The sequence below is a fragment of the Carassius gibelio genome, chromosome A15, assembly GCF_023724105.1.
Source record: "Carassius gibelio isolate Cgi1373 ecotype wild population from Czech Republic chromosome A15, carGib1.2-hapl.c, whole genome shotgun sequence".
Lineage (NCBI taxonomy): Eukaryota > Metazoa > Chordata > Actinopteri > Cypriniformes > Cyprinidae > Carassius > Carassius gibelio.
The window spans coordinates 14,380,912-14,404,394 of NC_068385.1; the positions used below are offsets into that span (position 1 = coordinate 14,380,912).

General features: G+C 36.3%; 3 protein-coding genes, 1 long non-coding RNA gene and 1 pseudogene across 9 annotated transcripts in view; 2 read left to right on the plus strand and 3 right to left on the minus strand.

Annotated features, from left to right (window-relative positions):
- Positions 1–727: 727 nt before the first annotated feature.
- Positions 728–8,678, minus strand: si:dkey-4p15.5 (zona pellucida-like domain-containing protein 1). Its single transcript, XM_052616979.1, has 12 exons — positions 8,281–8,678; positions 3,815–3,854; positions 3,543–3,655; positions 2,848–3,074; positions 2,572–2,756; positions 2,420–2,492; positions 2,232–2,329; positions 1,867–1,947; positions 1,609–1,780; positions 1,366–1,465; positions 1,259–1,279; positions 728–1,152 (listed from the first exon to the last, which is right to left on the minus strand). The coding sequence occupies exons 3-12, from the start codon at positions 3,643–3,645 to the stop codon at positions 1,046–1,048; spliced, it is 1,167 nt and encodes a 388-aa protein (XP_052472939.1). The 5' UTR covers positions 3,646–3,655; positions 3,815–3,854; positions 8,281–8,678; the 3' UTR covers positions 728–1,045.
- Positions 7,775–13,095, plus strand: LOC128029286 (heat shock cognate 71 kDa protein-like; annotated as a pseudogene).
- Positions 13,096–13,415: 320 nt separating this feature from the next.
- lim2.3 (lens intrinsic membrane protein 2.3) lies at positions 13,416–16,619 on the minus strand. 3 transcript variants are annotated; one of them, XM_052616982.1, is made up of 6 exons: positions 16,405–16,619; positions 15,266–15,376; positions 14,569–14,706; positions 14,325–14,474; positions 14,074–14,208; positions 13,416–13,725 (listed from the first exon to the last, which is right to left on the minus strand). In XM_052616982.1, the coding sequence occupies exons 1-6, from the start codon at positions 16,481–16,483 to the stop codon at positions 13,667–13,669; spliced, it is 672 nt and encodes a 223-aa protein (XP_052472942.1). In that variant the 5' UTR covers positions 16,484–16,619; the 3' UTR covers positions 13,416–13,666. The 3 variants fall into 3 exon arrangements, with proteins under 3 accessions (XP_052472942.1, XP_052472941.1, XP_052472943.1); XM_052616981.1 differs by having other exon boundaries at positions 15,266–15,406; XM_052616983.1 differs by having other exon boundaries at positions 13,422–13,725; positions 14,569–14,761; positions 16,405–16,431.
- On the plus strand, positions 16,231–22,678 carry LOC128029289 (uncharacterized). The gene is made up of 3 exons (XR_008187328.1): positions 16,231–16,365; positions 21,308–21,387; positions 22,532–22,678. It is a non-coding gene; the product is annotated as an uncharacterized LOC128029289 (long non-coding RNA).
- The window catches only part of LOC128029284 (roundabout homolog 2-like), a 55,875-nt gene continuing 52,680 nt past the window's right edge, over positions 20,289–23,483 (minus strand). For 2 of the 4 annotated variants that reach the window (XM_052616977.1, XM_052616975.1), the window contains exons 22-27: positions 23,140–23,340; positions 22,547–22,683; positions 22,327–22,440; positions 22,080–22,229; positions 21,280–21,419; positions 20,289–20,889 (exon numbers count right to left, since the gene is read on the minus strand). In XM_052616977.1, coding sequence (XP_052472937.1) covers positions 20,878–20,889; positions 21,280–21,419; positions 22,080–22,229; positions 22,327–22,440; positions 22,547–22,683; positions 23,140–23,340 — 754 coding nt within the window. In that variant the 3' untranslated portion in view covers positions 20,289–20,877. The remainder of the gene's footprint in view (positions 20,890–21,279; positions 21,420–22,079; positions 22,230–22,326; positions 22,441–22,546; positions 22,684–23,139; positions 23,341–23,483) is intronic. The other 2 variants (XM_052616976.1, XM_052616978.1) reach the window with 2 other exon arrangements.

Sequence of the window (23,483 nt, forward strand, 5' to 3'; positions counted from 1 at the left end):
GCACTCTCAAAAACTCTCATTAAAATAACTTAACATTGTGAAATGAATATCTTTGTGATTGTCAAATATAAAAATAGATTATTCGGCTATTTTTGAGCTTTGGAAGCTGCAATTAAAATCCATGTGGCTCAGAAATCTGAAGGGGTGTAACGATGCTACCCCGGGCCGGTTGAAAATCGACAAAAATAGCACATGTGACGATTTAAATCGGTTAGTATGTTAAGCACAGGAAAAGCCTTATTTTGTTTATATGAAGAGGTTTCTTTTTGTATTTATTTGTATTATTTATTAATTTTATTTGGGATTTGTTTTAAAATGTAATTTAGATTTGTTATTTGACATATTTCAATTTCACAAAGAAATGTGCAGCGTTTTGTCTGGGGGGACAGAAAAACAATGCATACATTTTTTTGTTCCTTCCGTAGACGGTGACGTGTTTCGGGAACATTCTATTTTCTCCATTGTAGATTATTGATTTAGTAAATCCAATATATAGTTTATACATACTTTCATTGTGTTATTTAATGAATTCATACATTACAAAAATACAAAAAGTTGAAAGGAAACTTATAGAGTACACTGTCAGTCAAATGCATGTTTATATTGTGATAAATACCAAAATACTTAATACTTTTTTGAGGACTGTTGTGCAAAATTTTTAAGCTGCTAACCTAAATCCTAACATTCAGTGATGACCTGGTTGAGTGAAAAACCCAGAGGACAAAGACAGTTTCTAATATTTTTATTCAACTTTAAACGTTAAATTGTTACATTCATAGGCCCCAAAGCAGTTTTACATGCATTATAGACTTTTTCAAAAAAATATGTAAACTACATAGTGAATATGGTTCTTTTTTTCTTGTTCTCATGGAAAATCTTAGAACAAAAAGAAAATAAAAATTACAAGACAACAGTCTATTTACCTCATTAAATTGGAAAATAGAAGTGCTAATAACTGACACATGATAAATGTTCTCACATTTATGTAACAGGTGAGATATCTTCTAAGAAACGTTGTGTTCAGTCAAGTGAATCCTGATGTAGATCACTGTGCAGGTCCTGATGTAGACAACCAGTTAAATAGAAATAAGCTCAGCAAGCCAGTGGTTATCCCAACATACGTCAGCTGAGGGATGGATGCTGATGAGGTTACTAGATAAAACAAATCAATATTAAAATCGCATCATAATAGAAGAACATCAATAGAACTATTTAGATAAGGTTCTACACGAGTTCATTAAAATGAGTGCATTCTTACGTCTACTGCTGACAGGGACACCTGAGGGAGAAGCGATGAGAATTTGAAATCAGTAGAAATCAGTAACTTCAGTTATTTTTATACAACTACTATATGATTCTTCATACCACTGTCAACTTGGGTTCTGATCGGTCCTGAGGAGACAGTGGCAACCACAGATGTAGAGTTGAACTCTGGAGATGGTGCTTCTCTTTTCCTAACGCATCTCTACAAAAACAGACACAGAAAAGGTCTGATGAAATCGGCAGATAACCAAAACCACCTTAGTTGAGCCGAACTAAAACAAATCTCAAATGAAGTAAACATATTGATTATTTAAATTATGTCATCAGATGAGCACGATTAGTTACCGGAAGCAAGGAGGAGCAAGTGGAGTTCTCACAGAGTCGGGTAGCACAATGCAGGTAGAAAGTGGAGATGGACAGGTTTTTGTGTTCCACAAAGCGGAAGGCCTCGAAGGAGAACTGAGCTACCTGAGACATCCCATTCCAATCAATCTTTGTCTGGGCGTCACGCATACACCTATAAACAACAAAAAGATGGGATTCTCACAAGAGGATTAAAGTGTCTTCTCAACTACTCTCTTTTAGTCCGCTTTAATGACTCACCCAACAAAAAGATCGTAAGAGGTGCTGGGGGCCGGATATGGGCTTGTCGTGGCATAACAACGGTCCAGCAACACATTGAACCTTGCAATACACAAAAAGACAGACAATTAGATTTGATGATTTGTGTTATCGTTATATTGAAATAAACGTTGCTCGAAATAATCCTGAATGAAAAATCGAATATAAATACTGGATGAAACCTTTACGTTTGACTAAATGGCTAACTAAAGCTTATATAAAAATAAATCGAGTTCAATTGAAGTACTATAAAACAAAAACGGACACAAGCACATAACTGAACTTAAATTGCAAACTGAAAAACTGTAAATAAACAATACTAAAATAACACTAGAGAGATTTCTTACTTGTTTGTCAGATTTGTTGCCTTGACCTGCACATATATGCGAGTCTTTAGCTGCAGCCCAGTAACTGGGATCTGGAGTTTGGTAGAATAGTCGGGCGTCTAAAAAACGTTCAAAATAAAGACAGGATGTCATGAAAGTTGTATTCACTGATTTATTGAGCAAGTGTGATTTCATGAAAAGATCCTTACACTGAAAAGACCCATGCTTAGAGTACTGACGAATGTGCCATTGTTGTCTTTTATCGCTAGACTCACTCCTGACCTTTTGGCACAAAGAGACACTTTATCACAAAAGTACAGAAAGCTCAACCGAGAAACTGATTCTTGGGATTTCTACTCACACGCTGAGCTCAGTGTTGTTGACTAAATACTGCAGTGGATACAGACATGAAAACTGGTACATCAGCTGTTGCCTGTACGTGATGGTGCTGGTGCTGGGATCCCAGGAATTGATTAATCCGGACACATTTACGGACTGGATTTGGGAGAAGTCTGAGAAGACTCCTGATCCCACTTGACTTGTAATCTAACCAACAAACATGCCAAACAAATCCATTATTGAGATCTGTAGGATTAAATGTTTCAAAGTTGATTGCATTAAAGTGAAAAGCTCTTACGTTCATATTGTTGCCACAGAGGGTGAGCGCCTCCTGAGAGATTGAGAAGTTAAACAGCAAGACGGGAGGATTGACAGTCCAGTCCGCTACTCCATAGCAGGATGGGACGTTAAACTTAGCATTGAGTGCCATTAGTGATTCGTTGTATCCCCCGAAATACATTGGACAGATGAGAACTTTTAAAAACATGGAATTGGTTCCACACACCACTGTTATATCAGCGTTATCTGAAAGATATATAAATATTCGGTTACTCAAGGTGCTCCTGATATTTTTGTATTTGTTTTCGGCAAAAACATTTGAATCTTTTTCTAGTAAAAATGTCAAAATATAATTTAAACAAGATGCATGTATTTGAGAAACTAAATTTTCAATGATAATTTTGTAAGAAAATTTAGGAAAATTTAAGAACAATGAGAATTTGTCCCAATCTAACTTTATTTTTTATTTACTTCACTAGCTGACTTTTTTTAATTTCTTTTCTCTCTCTCTCTCTCTCTCTCCCTCTCTCTTTTTGCCATGTAAACATAACTATAAGTTACAAATAACAAAATATATGCTCTGAAACACTTGCTTCTCAAGTAAATGTATCATTTTCTCACAACGTTTGGATCAATTTTACTGGAAAATAAGACAAATGTGATTAAGAGACTGATCTTCGCAGTGAATCGTGAATGTAGCGTGTGAGCACTAACCTGCCGGTCTGTACGTGGGGTGAGTGAGGCATGTTTGGAGACCCTGACCTTCACACTGTAGAAGAAGGCCAGCAAGACACAACAGCTGGACTAGTCTGATCATCCTGAAACAACTAAAGAAGACAAACCAACAAAATAAATTAATATCTTATTAATTTACTTATTAATATGAGTACACTTAAATACTTAAAAAAATGGTCAAAAAAGTATTATAAAGAAGCAAACATTTGTAATGTCATCTAAATCATTTTAGAGAATAAAAGAAGCATTACCTTTTGAATCGGCAAACTCTTGATGAGTAACTTCTCCTTCCTTTCTTGCAGATTCAGTATTTATACAGATGAGATGGGTGTGAGAGAAAACATGACAAAAGACAGGGCAACACGAGCCTCTCCAGCGATCTGTCCACTGATATCTATTCAGGGTAATTAAGTTTACAGAACTGTTCTGTCATCAATATTGTTGATTGAACAGATAGGTCACAGAACCACACCTGAAACCGGCACATGGAAATAAAAGTGTGTCAGGACTCTGTCCTGATTAGGGCTTAAGATTTCAATTCATCCTATTCAGTCAGGTCAAACAAATCAACGGTTCAATAATACAAGTTTACAATACCATTGTACGATTTTATATTTAGACAATGATCTCCTTAAACATGTAGAATGTATCCTTTTTACAAATGTATTTGTGTTTTGAGGTTCTAAATTAGAATACTTATTCATAATAAAATAAATAATCATAATTTAGTTTCATTTGAATAGACATTTTGTTTACAGAATTATTTTTTCTATTATTACAAATTGGTTTTATTACAACATTATATAAATATATCTTTTGTGCTCCCACAGAATAAATAAAGTCATACAGGTTTGGAATGACAGGAAGAGTAATTAATGAAATTTTCATTTTTGGGTGAACGATTCCTTAAAAAAATGTGATAAGGGTATAAGATAGATTTGATATAAGAAGAGATTTTGATACAAAAGAAACATAACAGATTTGATATAAAAGATTTTCAGATGTATAGTATAACAAATATATATCTATATTCATGCAGAGCTGGGTAAATTACATTAAAATGGTATTCCAATACTGATTCCAGATTACATGACAGAAATTGTAGTTAGTAACGTAATCCATGACATTACATTTTAGGTATTATGATCAACACTACTTTTTAATTACTTTTAGATTAAAAGAAGGATTGATTTAAAATGAATAATCGTGTACCATATTGAATCGTGTACCATATAAAAAATATAGATTTATATAGATTTATTGTTATTAACAACATTAAGTGCATTAAACATTACGTTAGGCCAAGGTATCCCAAACTGGGGTTCATGAGGAAACTGTAAAAAAAAAAAATTATGATTAAAATATAAAAAAAATAACAAAAATTAAAAAAATACATTTGGCATGCAAATGTGTACTTAATAATTACAATATTTATTTTAAAATATCTGGGGTACTTATTAGGTGAAAGAGGTTCGGTTGACACACACACACACAAATAACATTTTGGGAATCCCTGTGTTATATAGTTACATCATTTAGCAGGGTTTGTGCATTTTAATGTTTCAAAAGACAAAGCTTTCCAAAGACATAGTAATAGATGTTTAAATAACCTACTGAGAGATAATTGAGTGTTCATCAGTAGCTGATGCAATGTTGACATGTTGAGAAAACACTTCTTAAAACTGAAATGATTTTTGTAAACCCAGTGGCCAAATGCTGTGGCCTTTCCATTTTCTGTTCACCTGACTAGTGACTGACCTTTGTGTGAATGTCTCAAAAAATTGAAGATTTTCTGAATGTATATAATTAGGCTATATTAGAAAGGAAAACTTAAAAGACTGAAAATAAGAATTAGGGAGAATCAATAAGTTATGAATAATTTATTTCTGTGAATAAAATGCAATTATGTAATCCATAAAAAAGTAACAGTGGTCAAATTAAGAGTATTTTAAAATGTATAATTTAATCTAATTACAAGTACTTATTTTTTGGAAATTCATTACATAATCAGATCAATACATATAATCAGTTACTTACTATACCAAACTTCTGGTTTTGGTCACTTAATAAGGGATTTTAGAGATAGAATTTCTTTTTATGAATATTAGCACTAACTCTACTACTTAATTCAGAGTTAAACACTTATTTCGACACAAAGGTACCCGCTGTTGCCTTGTGAGAACTGCAACCACAGGGCATTCCCTCGATGAAACCAAGCACCATTCCAATACAGGTCAAATCAAATACACTGTACATACACAAAAGGCTTGGTGTGCTGGAAGGGGATCCCTCTTGTAAGACAGAGCCATCATGATTCTCAAAGAGTTTCTATAAAATTGTCACATGTATGCCGCTTTTGGTATTCAACAATTAGCATGACATTTCTTAATAAATTCTTATTTTTAGTTCATATTTCTTAATAAACATTAGCCTAAATATTGAGTTTTTCAGCTATAGTGGAAAACTAATTATTAATTAACCTGTGAGAACTGTGAATGTAGTTTATGGTCATTTCAAACTTTACTTTGTTATTATGACAGGTTCATGATTATATGCCTGCCCTTTAGCTTTATCCAGGTCAGGTACAAAAAGCTATTGTGAATGAAACTCTACAATTACATTCCTCTGTTTTCTGAATGATCTCACTTTTGTTGAAAATATCACATAACAGAGGATTTGAAATTACCAACCACTTTGCTTTGTCTGGTGCTCAAGGGTGTGATCAGCTTCTGCTGTGCTTTCTGTTAAGGCTCAACACATCACACCCTCCATACAATACCTGTCAACTTTTACACATTTAGTTTCTACTGTCGCTGTACTGTTGTACTGGGCTGATTGTCTTACTGAAATCTTGTACACTATTGACAATTGTGACAGTTCTCTGATGAATGGGTTTTTTCATGACTGTGCCACCTTGCGGCTATTTGTTGATGTGGCAGATTTATAGTGCAGCAATAATGCAGTGTAATGCAGGCAGAGATAGACAGACAGGCAGACAGACAGACACACAGACAGACAGAGATAGATAGATAAATAGATAGATAGATAGATAGATAGATAGATAGATAGATAGATAGATAGATAGATAGATAGATAGATAGATAGATAGATAGATAGACAGGCAGACAGACAGACACACAGACAGACAGAGATAGATAGATAAATAGATAGATAGATAGATAGATAGATAGATAGATAGATAGATAGATAGACAGACAGACAGACAGACAGGCAGACAGACAGACACACAGACAGACAGAGATAGATAGATAGATAGATAGATAGATAGACAGACAGACAGACAGACAGACAGACAGACAGACAGACAGACAGACAGACATACAGACAGACAGACAGACAGACAGACAGACTGACAGAGATAGACAGACAGACAGACAGACAGACAGACAGGCAGGCAGACAGACAGACAGAGATAGATAGACAGACAGACAGAAAGACAGAGATAGATAGATAGATAGATAGATAGATAGATAGATAGATAGATAGATAGATAGATAGATAGATAGATAGATAGATAGATAGATAGATAGATAGATAGACAGACAGAGATAGACAGACAGAGATAGATAGATAGACAGACAGACAGACAGACAGACAGACAGAGATAGATAGACAGACAGACAGACAGACAGACATAGATAGATAGATAGATAGATAGATAGATAGATAGATAGATAGATAGATAGATAGATAGATAGATAGATAGATAGATAGATAGATAAGTTTAAGGTTGGGTAGGTGTAGACTTAAAAAACAATCTAATACGTAGAATTTATTTTTTTGTTGTTGTTGGTTTCCTGTAGCTGTATCCCTTCTAGCTACAATCGCGAATCACACATAATTAACTTACTGTATTACTGTAAAAGAGGGTTGTAGTTGGTTTGGACGTTAATAAACCATAACTATAACGTTATAAGTCGCGTTTTTCGTTGTCGAATTGTAGGCTAACGTTACTAGGCTTCTACCACTTTGTTACTGGAGGTAGCAAAATCTGACAGGGTTGCCCAAATCGACAGGACACCGGGAAAAAAGATGATGTATGGTCACCCTAACGGTGTAAATTACCAGGGAGTGTTCAAGAACTGTATAGATCGATATTTTTCTCCTTTTAGGAACATTCTGCTGTGTAACAGGCTGAATCCTGCAGGCGCTCTCCATCTGTGGGCGCTTTAGCGGCCGCGCGATGTGATTGGCTGCTGCGCCATTTCTTGTTCTGGACTGTTCTCAGGAAGAGTCTTAAAGCACTACAGCACGGTTCTGCTGCAGACACCGCGCGCGTCTCGAGCTGCGACACCACATACTGACAGACTTACAGCGTTTCTGGTGAGAGTTATGATGACTTTTGTTATTATGCATCGAAAGTTCAAGAGTTTAGGTTTTTTTTCTATAGTTATAAAAAGACTGATTGCACAGTTGGTAATATTGCAATACTGAGACATATACCACTATGCGTTGAGTGTGATGCTGTTCAGGCTTGCTTGATAGTTTAGCAACTTTACGTTGCACTCAAAATTCTGTCATCATTTATTCAGCCTCAGTGTTGTTCCAAAATTATGACTTTCGTTATTCCGTAGATCATAAAGAGATGGCTATGGTGACTGAAGCTGCGTACCGCTAACAACCAACGCGAGCGAGGAAATAACCATAACAACAAAAATGTCATTTTACTAGCAATGGCTAAATATTATTTGAATACCTTTTTCTGCGTTCGATCTGCATTCTAAACCAGAAATGATATGGAATTCTCTAGAACGTTCACGCCACGTTTCTCGGAGTGTTGTGCGCGCGTTTGATTAAGGTTTATAGAACGTTCTAGCGGCAGATGATTCCAGAATAAGACACTCCTATTCTTTCCAATTCAGGAATGCTTACGGAAATGACAAATGTTGCATAATAGTTTGGAGCAAACGATGGGAAACCGAACCTAACTTTCCCATCAGAGACAGTCAATTATCTTAAAGGGATAGTTCACCCAAAATGTATAATATGTCGTTTTACGTTACTCAAAAGGAAATTAAAGTGACAGTTGAGTCTGTCTATCTTTGGTTTTTCCACAGTAGAAAATTAGTCATATAGGATTGAAATTGCATGAGTAAATGATGACTTTTTTTAAAGAATGGTTAAATAGTGATTTATAAACATATTATCCCTAATGAAAGTGAAGTAATGATAAAAGCTGCTTTCCTCAGCTCTGTTTGAAGTAGCATCTTTTAACACAGTGGCAGCTGATCCGCCCTGTGGTCCATGTAGACCACAGGATCATCTGATGTCTAGTGTGCCAAAAAAGCTTTTGAGTAAATAAAGAATTGAGCTTTGGAGAGGATATACAACAAATATATAATTCCTTATTTTGAAGGCCTGGGTTGAATGTAAAAAATATGTTCAATCATGAATCTTAACCATCTTAAATGATGTATTTTTGTTGCCAGCAGAAACCATGTCCAAGGGACCAGCAGTTGGCATTGATCTGGGGACCACCTACTCCTGTGTGGGGGTCTTTCAGCATGGCAAAGTTGAAATCATTGCCAATGACCAGGGTAACAGGACCACTCCAAGTTATGTAGCATTCACAGACACCGAGAGGCTGATTGGAGATGCTGCCAAAAATCAAGTAGCAATGAACCCCACTAATACAGTCTTTGGTAAGCATCTTTATGCATTTTTTTAATGTCAAGATTGTTAAAAAAATTATAAAACAGTATAAATTTGGGACATTTACAAACAGTTGTCAGTTTATTTATTTTTTGGTATTATCAAGAATTATATCTGCGTCCCAGTGTTAACATTACTGTTTTTACAAGTGTTGTTAAACTTAAGTTGCATGTTTTCTGAATTTGTTGCCATATTTGTTTCTCTAGACGCAAAAAGGCTCATCGGACGGAGGTTTGACGACTCTGTTGTGCAGTCAGACATGAAGCATTGGCCGTTCACTGTTATAAATGATAGCTCACGCCCCAAAGTTCAAGTAGAATACAAAGGGGAGACTAAGACATTTTACCCAGAGGAGATTTCTTCCATGGTGCTTACAAAGATGAAGGAAATTGCTGAGGCATACCTTGGAAAAGTAGGTTTCTGTCAAAAACAATGCCTGTATTTGTTTTAATGATGTTGAAAACCTACCCATTGTTGCTGTAGGTCTGAAGATGTTGACACATTCAACCTGTCAACACTGACAGTGACAGATAAGAGCATGAAAAAGGCCTGTTTGAATAACACATCTTAAAGGGGACATAGTTTCTGTGTGTGTTACAGTAGCTATATTGCATCCTTCATATCTCCGAAGAATCTTTACTTTTATCAGATTTGTAAAAGAAAGATACAGCTTTATGATTCTCTCCAAAAACAGCCAAGCTCCAGGAGGCATGCCTTGGGTGGAGCTGAAGACTTGTGACCACGTTTGTGATGTTTACAATATATACACTTGCGCCGATTGCCAACGAAACACAACAAAAATGTTATGCGGTTCACCAATATCAGTGTTGTAGTAGTATACTTGTAAGTGTACTATTTCAATACTTCTTGGGACTAATTTGGCCCACATTCTACTAAACAGAAGTGTACTTTTAAATATACTTTTAGTATAATGGTAGTAAACTAAGTATACAGCTAATTTACATCTATGTTTTTAGTTTGTACTGTAACCATACTAAAAGTGAACTTATAGGTATACTGATAGTTTACGCATAAAATACTTATAGCATTTTTAGTAAACAGTGAAATATAGTCTCTGCAAACTTCTAGTTTATTAGTTTTATACTGCAAGTATACTCATAAGTTTTCTTTACTAAAAGTATACTTTTCTATTTTGTTTTCATTGAAAAGTAGAACACTAATAGCACACTTGAATAAACGTCTTTTTCTAAAGGGTGGGACAACTTTGTCTCTCAGTATCAAACAATCTGAATATCCAGCATCGAAAAGGGCCTTGTTTATAAAATGATGGGTGTGCTCTCTCGCTCTATTTGCTGTGTGCACACTCTCTTCCGGGAGAAGTGCCTATACAAGGAGTTCTGCCCTTCAAGGCGTCATGAAGGAAACTAGAAAATACATTTTCCGAAACTTATATGAACCTGGAAAGGAGTGAATTTGCCACAAAAATACTTTTTTAAACTTTGGCCATGTTAAGCATGAGAATCCAGCTCTTTAACAGTAAAAATAACTCGGGATGCTTGAAATAGAATTGGATCCATGCACCCACCCTAAACATTTGTTTGGAAAGTGTCTTCTGATTCAGAGGATGATTTCAGTAAAAAAAGAAAATCAACTTCATGTTACACTTCATGAAAGATATGAATCTGTGTTCACAGACCATCACGAATGCAGTTGTTACGGTTCCTGCTTACTTCAATGACTCTCAGCGCCAGGCCACGAAGGATGCTGGGACTATCTCTGGCCTCAATGTTCTACGAATTATCAATGAGCCAACTGCTGCTGCCATTGCCTATGGCCTGGACAAGAAAGTAAGATTTTTACTTTTACTATACAACAATATTAGAGCAATAATAGTTGAACACAACTGATTTATTTGTCTGGTACCAGGTTGGTTCTGAGAGAAACGTCCTGATCTTCGATCTTGGTGGTGGCACTTTTGATGTGTCCATCCTTACCATTGAGGATGGCATTTTTGAGGTCAAGTCTACAGCTGGAGACACTCACCTTGGTGGAGAAGACTTTGACAATCGCATGGTCAACCATTTCATATCAGAGTTCAAGCGCAAGTACAAAAAGGACATCAGTGACAACAAGAGGGCCGTCCGTCGGCTGCGCACAGCATGCGAGAGGGCGAAACGCACTTTGTCCTCCAGCACTCAGGCCAGCATTGAAATCGACTCCCTTTATGAGGGAATCGATTTCTACACCTCAATCACAAGGGCTCGTTTTGAAGAGCTCAATGCCGATCTCTTCCGTGGCACATTGGATCCGGTTGAGAAATCCCTTCGTGATGCTAAACTCGACAAGACTCAGGTTCATGACATTGTCCTTGTTGGAGGATCCACCCGTATCCCAAAGATCCAAAAGCTCCTTCAGGATTTCTTCAATGGGAAGGAACTGAACAAGAGCATCAATCCCGATGAGGCTGTCGCATATGGAGCAGGTAATCAAAATGGACATCATTTTGATTGTCCTTTTCTTCCCTGAATGTCCTATTAGAGACATTTTTCCTTTATATAGCTGTCCAGGCAGCCATTTTATCTGGAGACAAGTCTGAGAATGTCCAAGACCTGTTGCTTCTGGATGTTACTCCTTTGTCCTTGGGAATTGAGACTGCTGGTGGCGTTATGACCATCCTGATCAAACGTAACACTACCATCCCAACCAAACAAACACAGACCTTCACCACCTACTCCGACAACCAGCCTGGTGTCCTCATTCAGGTGAGAAGATGACCTGTGTGACGTTTTTTGGTCTTTGTCCATGGCAAAGTTTCACAGTTATTGCATTCTTCTAGGTGTATGAGGGCGAAAGAGCCATGACTAAGGACAATAACTTGCTGGGAAAGTTCGAGCTGACAGGTATCCCTCCTGCTCCGCGTGGCGTCCCCCAGATTGAAGTAACCTTTGACATCGATGCCAATGGCATCATGAATGTGTCCGCCGTAGATAAGAGCACTGGCAAGGAGAACAAGATCACCATCACCAATGACAAAGGTAACATAACTCTTGAGCTCCTGATTTTACCATTTAAACCCAAATCCTAATCAATGCTTTACAAATTTTCCAGGACGTCTAAGCAAAGAGGACATTGAGCGCATGGTCCAGGAAGCTGAGAAGTACAAGGCTGAGGATGATGTCCAAAGAGAAAAGGTTTCTGCTAAGAACGGCCTTGAGTCGTATGCCTTCAACATGAAGTCCACAGTTGAAGATGAGAAACTCAAGGGCAAGATTAGTGATGAGGACAAGCAGAAGATCCTTGACAAGTGCAATGAGGTGATAAGCTGGCTGGACAAAAACCAGGTATGGTTCTCAACTTTTGTGTCTGAGATGTCTAGTCATATTAATGCATCTGTTGCACTCAGCTCTACTTGTCATTTCGGTACAGACAGCTGAGAAGGATGAGTTTGAGCATCAGCAGAAGGAACTAGAGAAGGTGTGCAACCCTATCATCACCAAACTGTACCAGAGCACTGGTGGGATGCCAGAAGGAATGCCTGGAGGCTTCCCAGGAGCTGGAGGTGCCCCTGGTGGAGGTGGATCCTCAGGACCAACCATTGAAGAAGTTGATTAAATCATTCTGAGAAAGTTTCTCACTGTTTAAAGCACCTTGCTGCGTTGTTTTGGAGCACCTTAGTACGTATAAGTATGCTTTCTCTTTTGCATGTTTCTCAAAGTTCAATTTCGGACCAATTGTGGGTTGACATGTAACTCATTTGAGCATTAATTACCAGTTCGCTTTGAAGCTGTTTTGAGCAGCATGTTTTTGTTTTCGTGTTAAACTTCACATTCACATATAAAGCATCACATTCTGCTGTGTTGAACACTGACAATAAAGTATTTGCTGTTCACAAAGTGAATGCTTCGTGTTCTTGGTTCTTCCTTAAAAGTAAAGTTGACCTTGTACTGTTGTTGCGGTGTAAACTGATTAAATACTCAACTGTTCAAAAGTTTGGCTCAGTAAGAACTTGAAATTAAAAACTATTTTATTCAGCAAGATTAAATTGATCAATAGTGACAGTAAAGACAAAATACTGCATATAGTTACAAAATATCTATTTAAAAATCTTTTCAACTTTCTATTTATCAAGAATCGTGAAAAAATGTCATAGTTATCTATATATTATAATGACATTAAAAATAGCAAGCTTTTCTAAAAGTTTTCTTTTTCTTTTATAAACCTATATATATATATATATATATGTCTATATATATAATATTTTGGAACCAACCTGATCTGCCCATCATGTGTAAATTAGTTTGTTTAAGAAATGCACAAACTAAATTAATGTACGGAATTAGTTTAGTCATTTATTAGTTTGTGTTGTGTGATTTTAAAATAAACGATAACTGAAATAAAGGGATCAGGGATGACATGATGGTTCACATTCAGACTGAATGGATCAAATAGCAGATCGAAGATGAGAAGAATCAGCGTGACATGGGGCCTCTTGGTTCATACATCCGGTAAGCACACATATAGAAGATCCCTGCAAGAGAAAGGCAAGGGATGTTAACCACTACGTTAGCAACAACTTTATTCATTGCTGAAAGATGCTGACCATGTTGGCATGATCTAACATTTACATTTTGTTGGATTATTATTTTTTTTTTTTATATCTCAGGTTAAATGCTGTGGGGTGTTGCGGAGTATCCCAAAAATACGATTGACACCTAACTTAGTTTGTAAAAAAGAAGACTTACAATTAATATCTTTGGGCAACTGTTATAGGCTACACTTGCACTTCTATACACATTTTTTTTTTCCATAGTAAGCAACTACATTTGGTTTCATTGACCTTATGTTTGCCGAATATTTATGTTAACATCAAATGTACCTGAAAAGAAAGTGAGCACCACAGAAACCCAACCCATTATGTACGACCACGAGAACCGCCAGTTCCCATAACGTTTTCCATAGTAGTTGACCGTCATCCCAGTGTAGACAGCCATAGCCAGCAGCACAAAGAAGCCTGGAAGGTACAACCACAAAATCCACCTCAGGTAAGCAACAGTGACTTCACATACTGTCAGTTTAGATATAATGAAACTTAGTAATTTTTAGCATTTGAAGTATATACACTCTTACATGAAATGAAATAGAGAATTCCTGCAGCAAAGGTTTTGTCAAAACCGCTAAAGGAGGAGTAATTGATGAAAGCCATGACGCCGATGATGATGCCAAAGAAACAAGCTAAGATGGCCAGGATCATGAAGGCACGGGTGGCATCCCAATATGCTGTTCAAATGGAACCAGAGATTAGTTGTGATTTTTTTTTACTTGGTACAATATTCCAGTGAATATATTTAATGTCCATGATGTGATGTCTCACCAATGCTGTCTGTGTATGTCATGCATTTTCCAGGTACACAGTAGCGCCACAGGCCCTGATGCATGTAACTGCTGGACTGGCGGTACTGCATCCAGTAATCGGTGGCAGTGGAGATCACCAGGAGTATATTTCCCACTCCTGCACAAAACAATCCACCTCCCATAAAGCTGTACATCTTGCACCTACAGACACACTGACAAAATTGAGTCAATACTAAAATTAATTCAAGGTATTTTTCAAACACATTTAAACAGTTTAAAAACATACTTTAATTTTAGATTTACAAATGGAAGCAAGTATGCATTTATTAACTTGAATTATAATGAATTTAATTATAGTTAATCATTATTTATTTTGATCTTTTATTTTAAAATGTTCAGATCTCATTTTAATCATAGTTTAAGTTTTTAATTTTTCATTTATTATTACTTATTAAATCTGTACAATTGTTTGTTATAGCTAAATAATTTTTTAATGAATGATTTTAAATGTCTTATTTTCTTCTTGTATAAACAAAGTGAGTTTGTGAAACACTACTTACACACAAATGGACAGCATTTAAACCCCATCACATCAGCTGCGCTGCTACTAGACTAATGTGATTGATGGCCTAAAATAATCTTTTGTAAAGTGTGAAGGGATTTAAAAACTCAAGTCACAACAAGAAATCGACATACAATATTGATAAAAAACCTACCTCTTTTTTCCCCCAAATTTTGATCAGACTGATTAGTGTGAAGCTCAATTATGCCAAAGCAGGCAGATTTCCATGAGCTATTGGCTGTTATTTTTTGTGGGTGCACAGGAGCTGGATGGAGAGCGGAGATGAACAATAGAGCTGTCAAACAAGCAGCCAATCAGAGAGGTCACATGAGTGCAAGAGAATCTGCTGAAAATACAAAACTATTTAGCAGTAGTTTCACTAATACTGATGACAAAGTACTTTTAGTTGACAATATAGAAACATCATATAGAAAAGTTGGCAGGCAGCAAAATGACAAGCTTTTTTTTTCAGGAAATTGTAAAAAACATTTATAATGTAAGCTTTTCATATATATATATATATATATATATTCTTTTTGTTAATTAAAGGACATATTACCACAATTGATATACTTTTTTATTTATTTTACAGCAAGAATATATAAAATATATGATTTAAAAAATACAAAACAGTTATAATTTATCCATTCACTCTACTACATTTCTACTGCTTGGCCTTTCTTTTAAGAGCTTCTTGTTAGTGGATTATGAAACTGTCTCCCAAAAGGTTAAGGATCCATGAAGTGAGCTTTGTGTCTCCCCTGAAAGCTCCATGTCCACTTAGACATTAGATGCCACCTAGAGCCCTCACATTAAATGTGATGAACAGATAAAAATAGAGCTCATCTGCCCACACAGGAACTAATAAAACATCAATCCTCTGCAGGACATCGAACATAATAGCAGTTGGAACTTAGTAAATGTGCCGTTTACACTCGAATGATTAAGACATTTTCCAGGAGAGAAGGTGAAGGTTTGGTTGTGTTTATCTTTGTGTTTGTAACAGGATTAGAGAGCCATATGACAAAGAGGAGCTATTACATCCAAAAGCAGCTTTTGGGGTTAAAAGGTTTCTAGTTTCTATTGGATGTGTACATTTTACAACCAGCAGAGGGTGACGTTTTACCGAAAATGGGTTAAATAGGGAGACCACAGTACTTTTAATTCTTGCTATGTACGTCCACGGCCAAGTGGCAGAGGGAATAAGAGGATATCCGAGCTGTGTTGATATGTGTGAGGTTTCTGTCTGCTCTGGTAAGTGATAGTAGTGCTTGTTATTCTCTAAATACTCACCCACCATACCGACATTCTCCTCATAGTGTCTCTGTAAGGGACACTTCTGTATTATCTTCTGTTCTGCAATATCAGACATGTCTAGGCTCAGTCAGGTATGCAAATGTTATGGGCTAAGTTCCACTGCCGCCCACACCGTATTTATAAAGCATACTGGTTAAATTGTTAATAGTTCTACAGACGACATAGCCTATATTTGTTGGTCAAAGCCTGGCAACTTGTTCACATTTTAGAACTTCCGGTTCCACCGTCCCAGTCAATGTTTTTTATTTTTTATTTTTATTTAAATGCACGCAGTAAGGTCTGTGGCTACACCAGCTCAGTTAAGTATTCTACGACATAAAATACATCAGTAATAAAAAAATAAAAAAAAAAGTTTCAAGCTTCTTGTCTTGAAAAAGGGCATTTTCACAAAATCTATTTTGCCATTAAGTTTTTTTATTTTGTTATTATTTTTTTTATTTTTTTTATATGCGCTTGATAAGAAGATGCACATGAGCACCCCAGAGTTGCTGTTCTGCATTCTGCTCTGTTTCATGAAGAATTACCATGATGTAATTTTGTCCCATGAAAGCAGATATTGCCTTTCCTTTCCTGTGTTGCATCTGGTGTTTTTAAATGCAATGCTTTGTATGTCAGCAAGATATCATTATAATATCTCAACAAATGATTCAAAAATAATTAAAATGTAATTAATATAATAATTAATTCATACTTATTATAATAAATTAATAGGGGGAAATGACTTTGGGTATATGAGGTATTTTTTGTATATCTGGCTTGAAATGGAATGGATGGTTATTAGGTCTCTTCCAAATCTTAATTTGTATATCTTAAAAGAATATGACAGCTTAAAAGAAAAGGCTTTTTAATGAATGATTTGTGGACACAAAAACCAGATTGATGGGGTACAAGAGAGAAAACTGAGCTTGTATAATTGAAGAGTTTGTGATGCAGTATTAACTCACTCCTCAATTATACAAGCTTCATTTTCTCTGATCCCGGGGTGAAACTGTACAAGACAGATGTCCTCAGCGCAGCAAGTAATGCATCGTGACATCATCCTTTGAGTCTCAGGCGTTGATTTTGGAATGACGCAACGATGGCTAAATGATCACAGTCTCTGTAATCCTCCTGTGTCTGTCTGAATGGCTTCTGAGGTACTGAAAGCTCATTTTGGGACATACAGTTTATTTCAGAGTGCTGAGGGAAACATGGCAAACAACGCAGTGTGGCAGATTCATTAAGCTAAACATCACTGTGGATCTGTGCTGCTGGCTAGCTAATTGGCTAATTAAATTTGTGCTCGTCTAAATCCACTTTACAACTGAAACAATGGCTTCAAGCAGTTGAGCTTCCAATCTTCTCCCAGAGCTTTATCTAGAATGCAAACATGAGCTCAAACACTAAATACGCAAGTAGTGCTAATAAGGAATAAAGCCTCAATTTTACAAGACTTCTGAAATATACCTGTTGAAAAATGACTTCAACCAGCCTGGATTGTTTAACTGTTCTCCCAGCCTGATCAAGATGGGATGTTTCTCCTCAACCTCTCTATTTCATGATCATGGCTATCACGGCTATTCATAATAACGGACATTGAGGTCTGGAGTGTGAGACTTGTTGCTGTGTCCTGACCATCTGGTTTGATCTCGGTCACCTCTGATCTTGACTAGTCATGTGTGTGCCAAAGGTAGGCTACAAAACCATCAATCTACCACTAGTTGAAGACATATTCTCATGGTTTCTTATTTTTAATCGCTCCTCCACATTGTTAAGAGTTTTTGGAGCTATTTTCAAAGTTATTTATTCTGGTTAAAAAAATAATAATTACTGTGAAAAGCACTCCCGGTATATATTTGAATTCACTGAAACCATTTCTCCTCCGGTTAACACAGTACATCTACGTTTTACAGATAATATTTTAATAACTTATTTTGTTTTTAGTACAATAGATAATAGAAATTATAACATTGTTAAATAAAATTATTATATTTTTTTTTATTACAACATTGTTACATTGTTTGTGTGTGTGTGTGTGTGCGTGTGCGTGTATATATATATATATATATATATATATATATATATATATATATACAGCTTTCAGTTTTGGCATAATCAGAAACAGATTTTACTTGTCTATCAATACAGACCTTCTTGTGATTAGAACTGTATTTTCAGATGCAAATCAAAAGCAACAGTTATTTGCATCTCATAAAGTGATGCAAGTTCATTACACATTCTAGAGCACATTTTCCCATACTTACAAATGAGTGAAATAATGCGTTCTGTCAGTCATTTCTCCTCATTAGACAAAGATCCAACACAGGCCTTGCTGTGGCTCAGTTAATCCACATTAATTGAAACGGGAAGTCAGGACAGTTAGAGCCAACCAGCCTCTCTGGTTCAGTTTGTCAGTGTAGATTGAAAATTACAATATAAATCCTTAATCCACTGCACTCATAAACAGTGCGGATGAAGTAAAGTACAGAGACCCTCCAGTGAAAATGTAAGTACTCTTTTTTATATATATATATTACATTTGATTAAAAGTAGAAAAGTGCTTGCTTCCTACTTTTTATCACAACTTTAATTGGAAGCAAGAGCTGAAAAAAGCAGTCTAACATTACTGTATTATGAATTATCTTCATAAAGTGATGCAAGAACCCTGCCTTAAATTAGTTTGTCCATTTAACTTGGATGCATGTCAATTTAAAATAAAAGATTTGTTGCTACTTCCAACTTTAAGAGCTGAAACTAGTTTAACAGTCACATGTTGAAAAAAAAAAATTAATCGATATTAAACCAATTTTACAACAACGGCCTCCATTTAAAGCCTCCTCCTATAATAGTTATATATATAGCTATTACAGCTATATAGTATTCCATGGACTGCCTTCATCAATCCTGAGTGCTGCATTAATGCCATCCCAAAGAACCAACTGGGATGCGCTTTGAGAAATCATCAAAAAATCTGTTTTAACACACATGACTCTATATGAAATGGGTGTGAGGACAGGACGATGCACTCACTGACCCATACTTAACTGAAGCACCCCGCACTACCCACACGTATCCCAGCAAAGGCCCGTCCACACTAGCAGACATTTTCAAATGTTCCTTTCTCGTTTGAACCCAGAGGGGCCCACAGTGAGTTAATTAAGCCTGTGCTTGTTTGCCTACTTCGTGTGATTTCAAATGTGTCTAGAAGGCACGAGGTGAGTGGGGTCAGATTCAGAAGCGTTGAGAAATGTTTAGAGGTCAGAATGTGTTTATTCAAATTTCTAAATGATCTCGAGATAAGGTCCCATGTGGGACACTCGCATTCACCTTTGGTTCACATGGCTTGACTTGAACCTCCGTACTTTAACTAGGCCATAGTTAATATGCTAAAACAGACTAAAAACAGATTTCATTGCTTGTTTCTAAGCGAATGAAAATTCACATTTCTGCTTTGGACAGCTGTGTTGATGCTTTTGCGTGGATGCTGTTTACACGCAAATATGTTTCATCCTTAAAGCTATATTTTGGCAACTGCACCACCAATATAACAGTCTTTCAGTGTTTAGATTAAGTAAAGCCATTTCAGGGAGTAAATAAAATGTATGTAGAGAGGAATTCAGTCAGTGGCTTGTAAAAATTGGCATCTAAATAAAAGATGTAGGCGTTTGTAATGGTAACTTGTAATAGATGGTCAGCTGAGGCTCTCTGCATTGGGTAGATTCAGTGATTCAGTGAATTCTTTGTCGTGAAACCTTTCATGAAAACTCAAACATGGACACTAATGAGAATTATGTGTTACATTTTGATGAATTCTGAACCCAAGTGCACAGTTATTGACAAAATAATATACAAAGAAATCCATATCAGTAACAATACTGTAATACAAGTCTTAGAACATGAGTTTTATTGTGTTTTTTTTATTCAACCTGAACATGTAAAACTGCAAATGATTGATGCATTATTGGAAAACAGTCTGAAATGGTGTGAATCACTCTCCAGGAGAAAAGAAAACGCTTTGGATGAGTACAGAATAGTCCTAGTTTTTACAACAACAAACATTTGGTATTCTATAGGCTTACTAATGTATCATTGGATGGTTTGTTCACATAGACTGTGCCTGATAATATCGGTTATATTTTTCACAAAAATGTTAAAACACCTTTTTATTACATGTAGACATTGAGGCATACAAGTACTGTATGCGCCATATACATTCATTTTTTTTTTACATTTGATCTTCTTTTAAAACGAATAAATAATAATAAAATAGCACGGCTTTTTCCAGACACAAAAATATTGTAAAAAAATCTATACATACAGAGGTAAGACAAAAATGGATCATAAAAAAAAACAACATTTTAACAAAAATGATGAACAAAAAAACAGGTGAAGGACCAGAGCGCAAAGGCATATACACTGCATGGCGTATGTTGCATGTAGAGTGGTGAACAACAGGACAACTTTCTCTCCTCATATCACGTTCTGCAAATAAACAAGACCAAAATTACATAAATTATAATTTTGTTGCCAAGCAATCTAGTTCTGGCACATTAAAGCTGTAACATGCAGTAATGTTCTACCTAGCTCTAACCAACAAACATAATTAGTTGTATTTTTTAAAAATTCTGTGGAATATCAATACCATGGAGACCACATAAGACAACACCGTTCTTTAAAAAAGTGTAAATGCAATCATTTGCCTGATTCATTTAGTGAGCTTCCAGCTCTGCACGCGGAGTGTCCTGGAGCTCATCGATTGCTAATTTACTGCAGTGCTCCAAGGCCCCACACGTGTCGAGCGAGCGACTAATGAACTTATTCAGACCATGTGTGACCAGACAAGATACACAGTCCCACACAAACTCATCTAACCTCATTTCTCCTCCTTCCTGCCCTCAAGGAACGTGAGGCTGTGGAGGAGTGAGAGGCAGAGCTTCTGGAGAGGGAACAGTGGCTGGACATCTGACCGCTGCACAGGAGGTTTGCTTTCAAATACTGGATTAAATCTTCATCTGTGCAGTGAAACAGTCAAAACGGTTAAATATAGAGTGAGAACCAAACATGCTACACAGAACTATATACTTTTACATTTTTATAAAGATTATGAGATGCTGTCTGCCCGTGCATGGCACTGTGGGTTATACTGTTAGTGGTTGCCAGGCAGTTTCTACACCGTTCTTCTAAGCGATATTTTATTTTTATTTTATCATATTTTATATTTACTATTAGATTTAACATCTGTTTAAATTTTATGTACAACATTTTTATTTAAGCTTTATAATGTAATATATATTTATAATATAAGATATATTTTAAGTATTGTCTTTACACACAAAAAATTTACATTTTAGATATACATGTAAACTTTATATTTATTTTTATATTTAAGATTTAACATTTGCATTTTGATTTAACATTTAGGTTTAAATAGTTCATTTTAGATCACACATTTAGATTTAGATTTCATAATCTATATACAACCACTGTTTTATAAAAATACATTTTACATTTAATATTTACATAATGCTGGCCATTTTTAGGAGTTTTACCATTTTTTATTTTAAAAATGACATGCCATATTTTATTGCATTGCTAAGTTATTGCTGATGTGTTTTGCGGCTGATTTTAGTAACAATAGTGATCCTTGCAATCACTTCTAGCTGAAGTCTGACCTTCCGTGCTCCACTGTGCGGCTGCTCTGCGGTCTGATCTTCTCTCTCTGTGCTGTGGGGGCGTCCTGGTCCCTCCGTTGTCCAATGTGTCTGTCAGGTGCTTGAGTGGGTCCTCTGATACAAGAGGGGGCTCAGGTGAAGGAGGCAGGTCTGCAGAAACACACAAATCAAAAGTGTGAATGATCATCTATACACTCCATTTTTACAGAAGAGCTGCTTTAATTACTCCAATCAATAATTTATTAACCATGTGGGTTCTTCCTCCCTGGGTTCAACACTTCACGTCTCGCAAGGACATCCTTTTGAGATTTCTTCTTAGGCCTGGGCTTCTGAATTGAAGACGTGAATGATGCATATTCTTCTGATAGCAGTGCAGATTAAAGTAAACAAAGATTGTGTACTCCATACATAATCATCAGCAATGTAATTAAAACAGTAGGTTCTTTTTGCAGCGGTGAAATGCTTACTTGTGCCTGTGGTGTTGGAGAATAGTTCCTCCATTTCAGCAATGTCTCTCCAAGGACCGCTGTGGTTGGGAACGCTGCCATTAAGAGACTCTGTCTTGGTGGAAAGCTTCGGGTTGGAAAGAGCAAACTGTGTATTCCTGTTGAATAAACAAATGAACGATCAGGTTGTTTCATAGTTTTTTCTTTAATGCCATGTCAGATTCTAAAGCTACTGTCATGGCGAGAACCAAGTAAAATCAATAAGATATTATATACACAGACACACACACACACACACAACATTAACTTTATGTATGGATTTATTTATTTAAGCTGAGCTGTTAAATCAAACATGGTTGGGTGACTTGAATATCAACAAAAAAATTACAGTTTGTTCTGCATAAGATGCTGACATATCACTTCAGAAGATATGTATATATAGTCCATAAGTCATCTGGGCAACATTTATGATCCTTTTGGGGTGCGTTTTTTCTGAGATGTAGTCAGGAAACTCTTCAGTTCATCAATTCACATGATGTGTTCCACAGAAACGACATGAAGGTGACCTATTCCTTTAACACCAAGTCTTGATGTGTGTGTGTAAGTGTTTTTACCGTGGCAGCAGGTCTGGATGGTGCAGGTTCGGAGGGTATTGCTCCTCGCTGGGGGAAGGTGTGAGAGTTGCTGTGGACTGCAGGCTGTAGGTCGTGGCTCTGTTGGTTCCCCCTCCTCTCAAAGGCAGAGTGGCTGCATCCTCCAGACCCAGATACGATCGCTCGGGCAGAGGAGGACACCACTCTTCATCCTCCTCAGGGCTATAAAGACATGAACAGATTAGATTCCAGTTAAACCTATAATCTCAATACACTACTAAAACGCAAACCAGGTTTAAAAAAAAAGCAGGAACAACAACATCCAAAAAAAAAAAAAAAAAAAAACCTTTATACAAAGCACATAA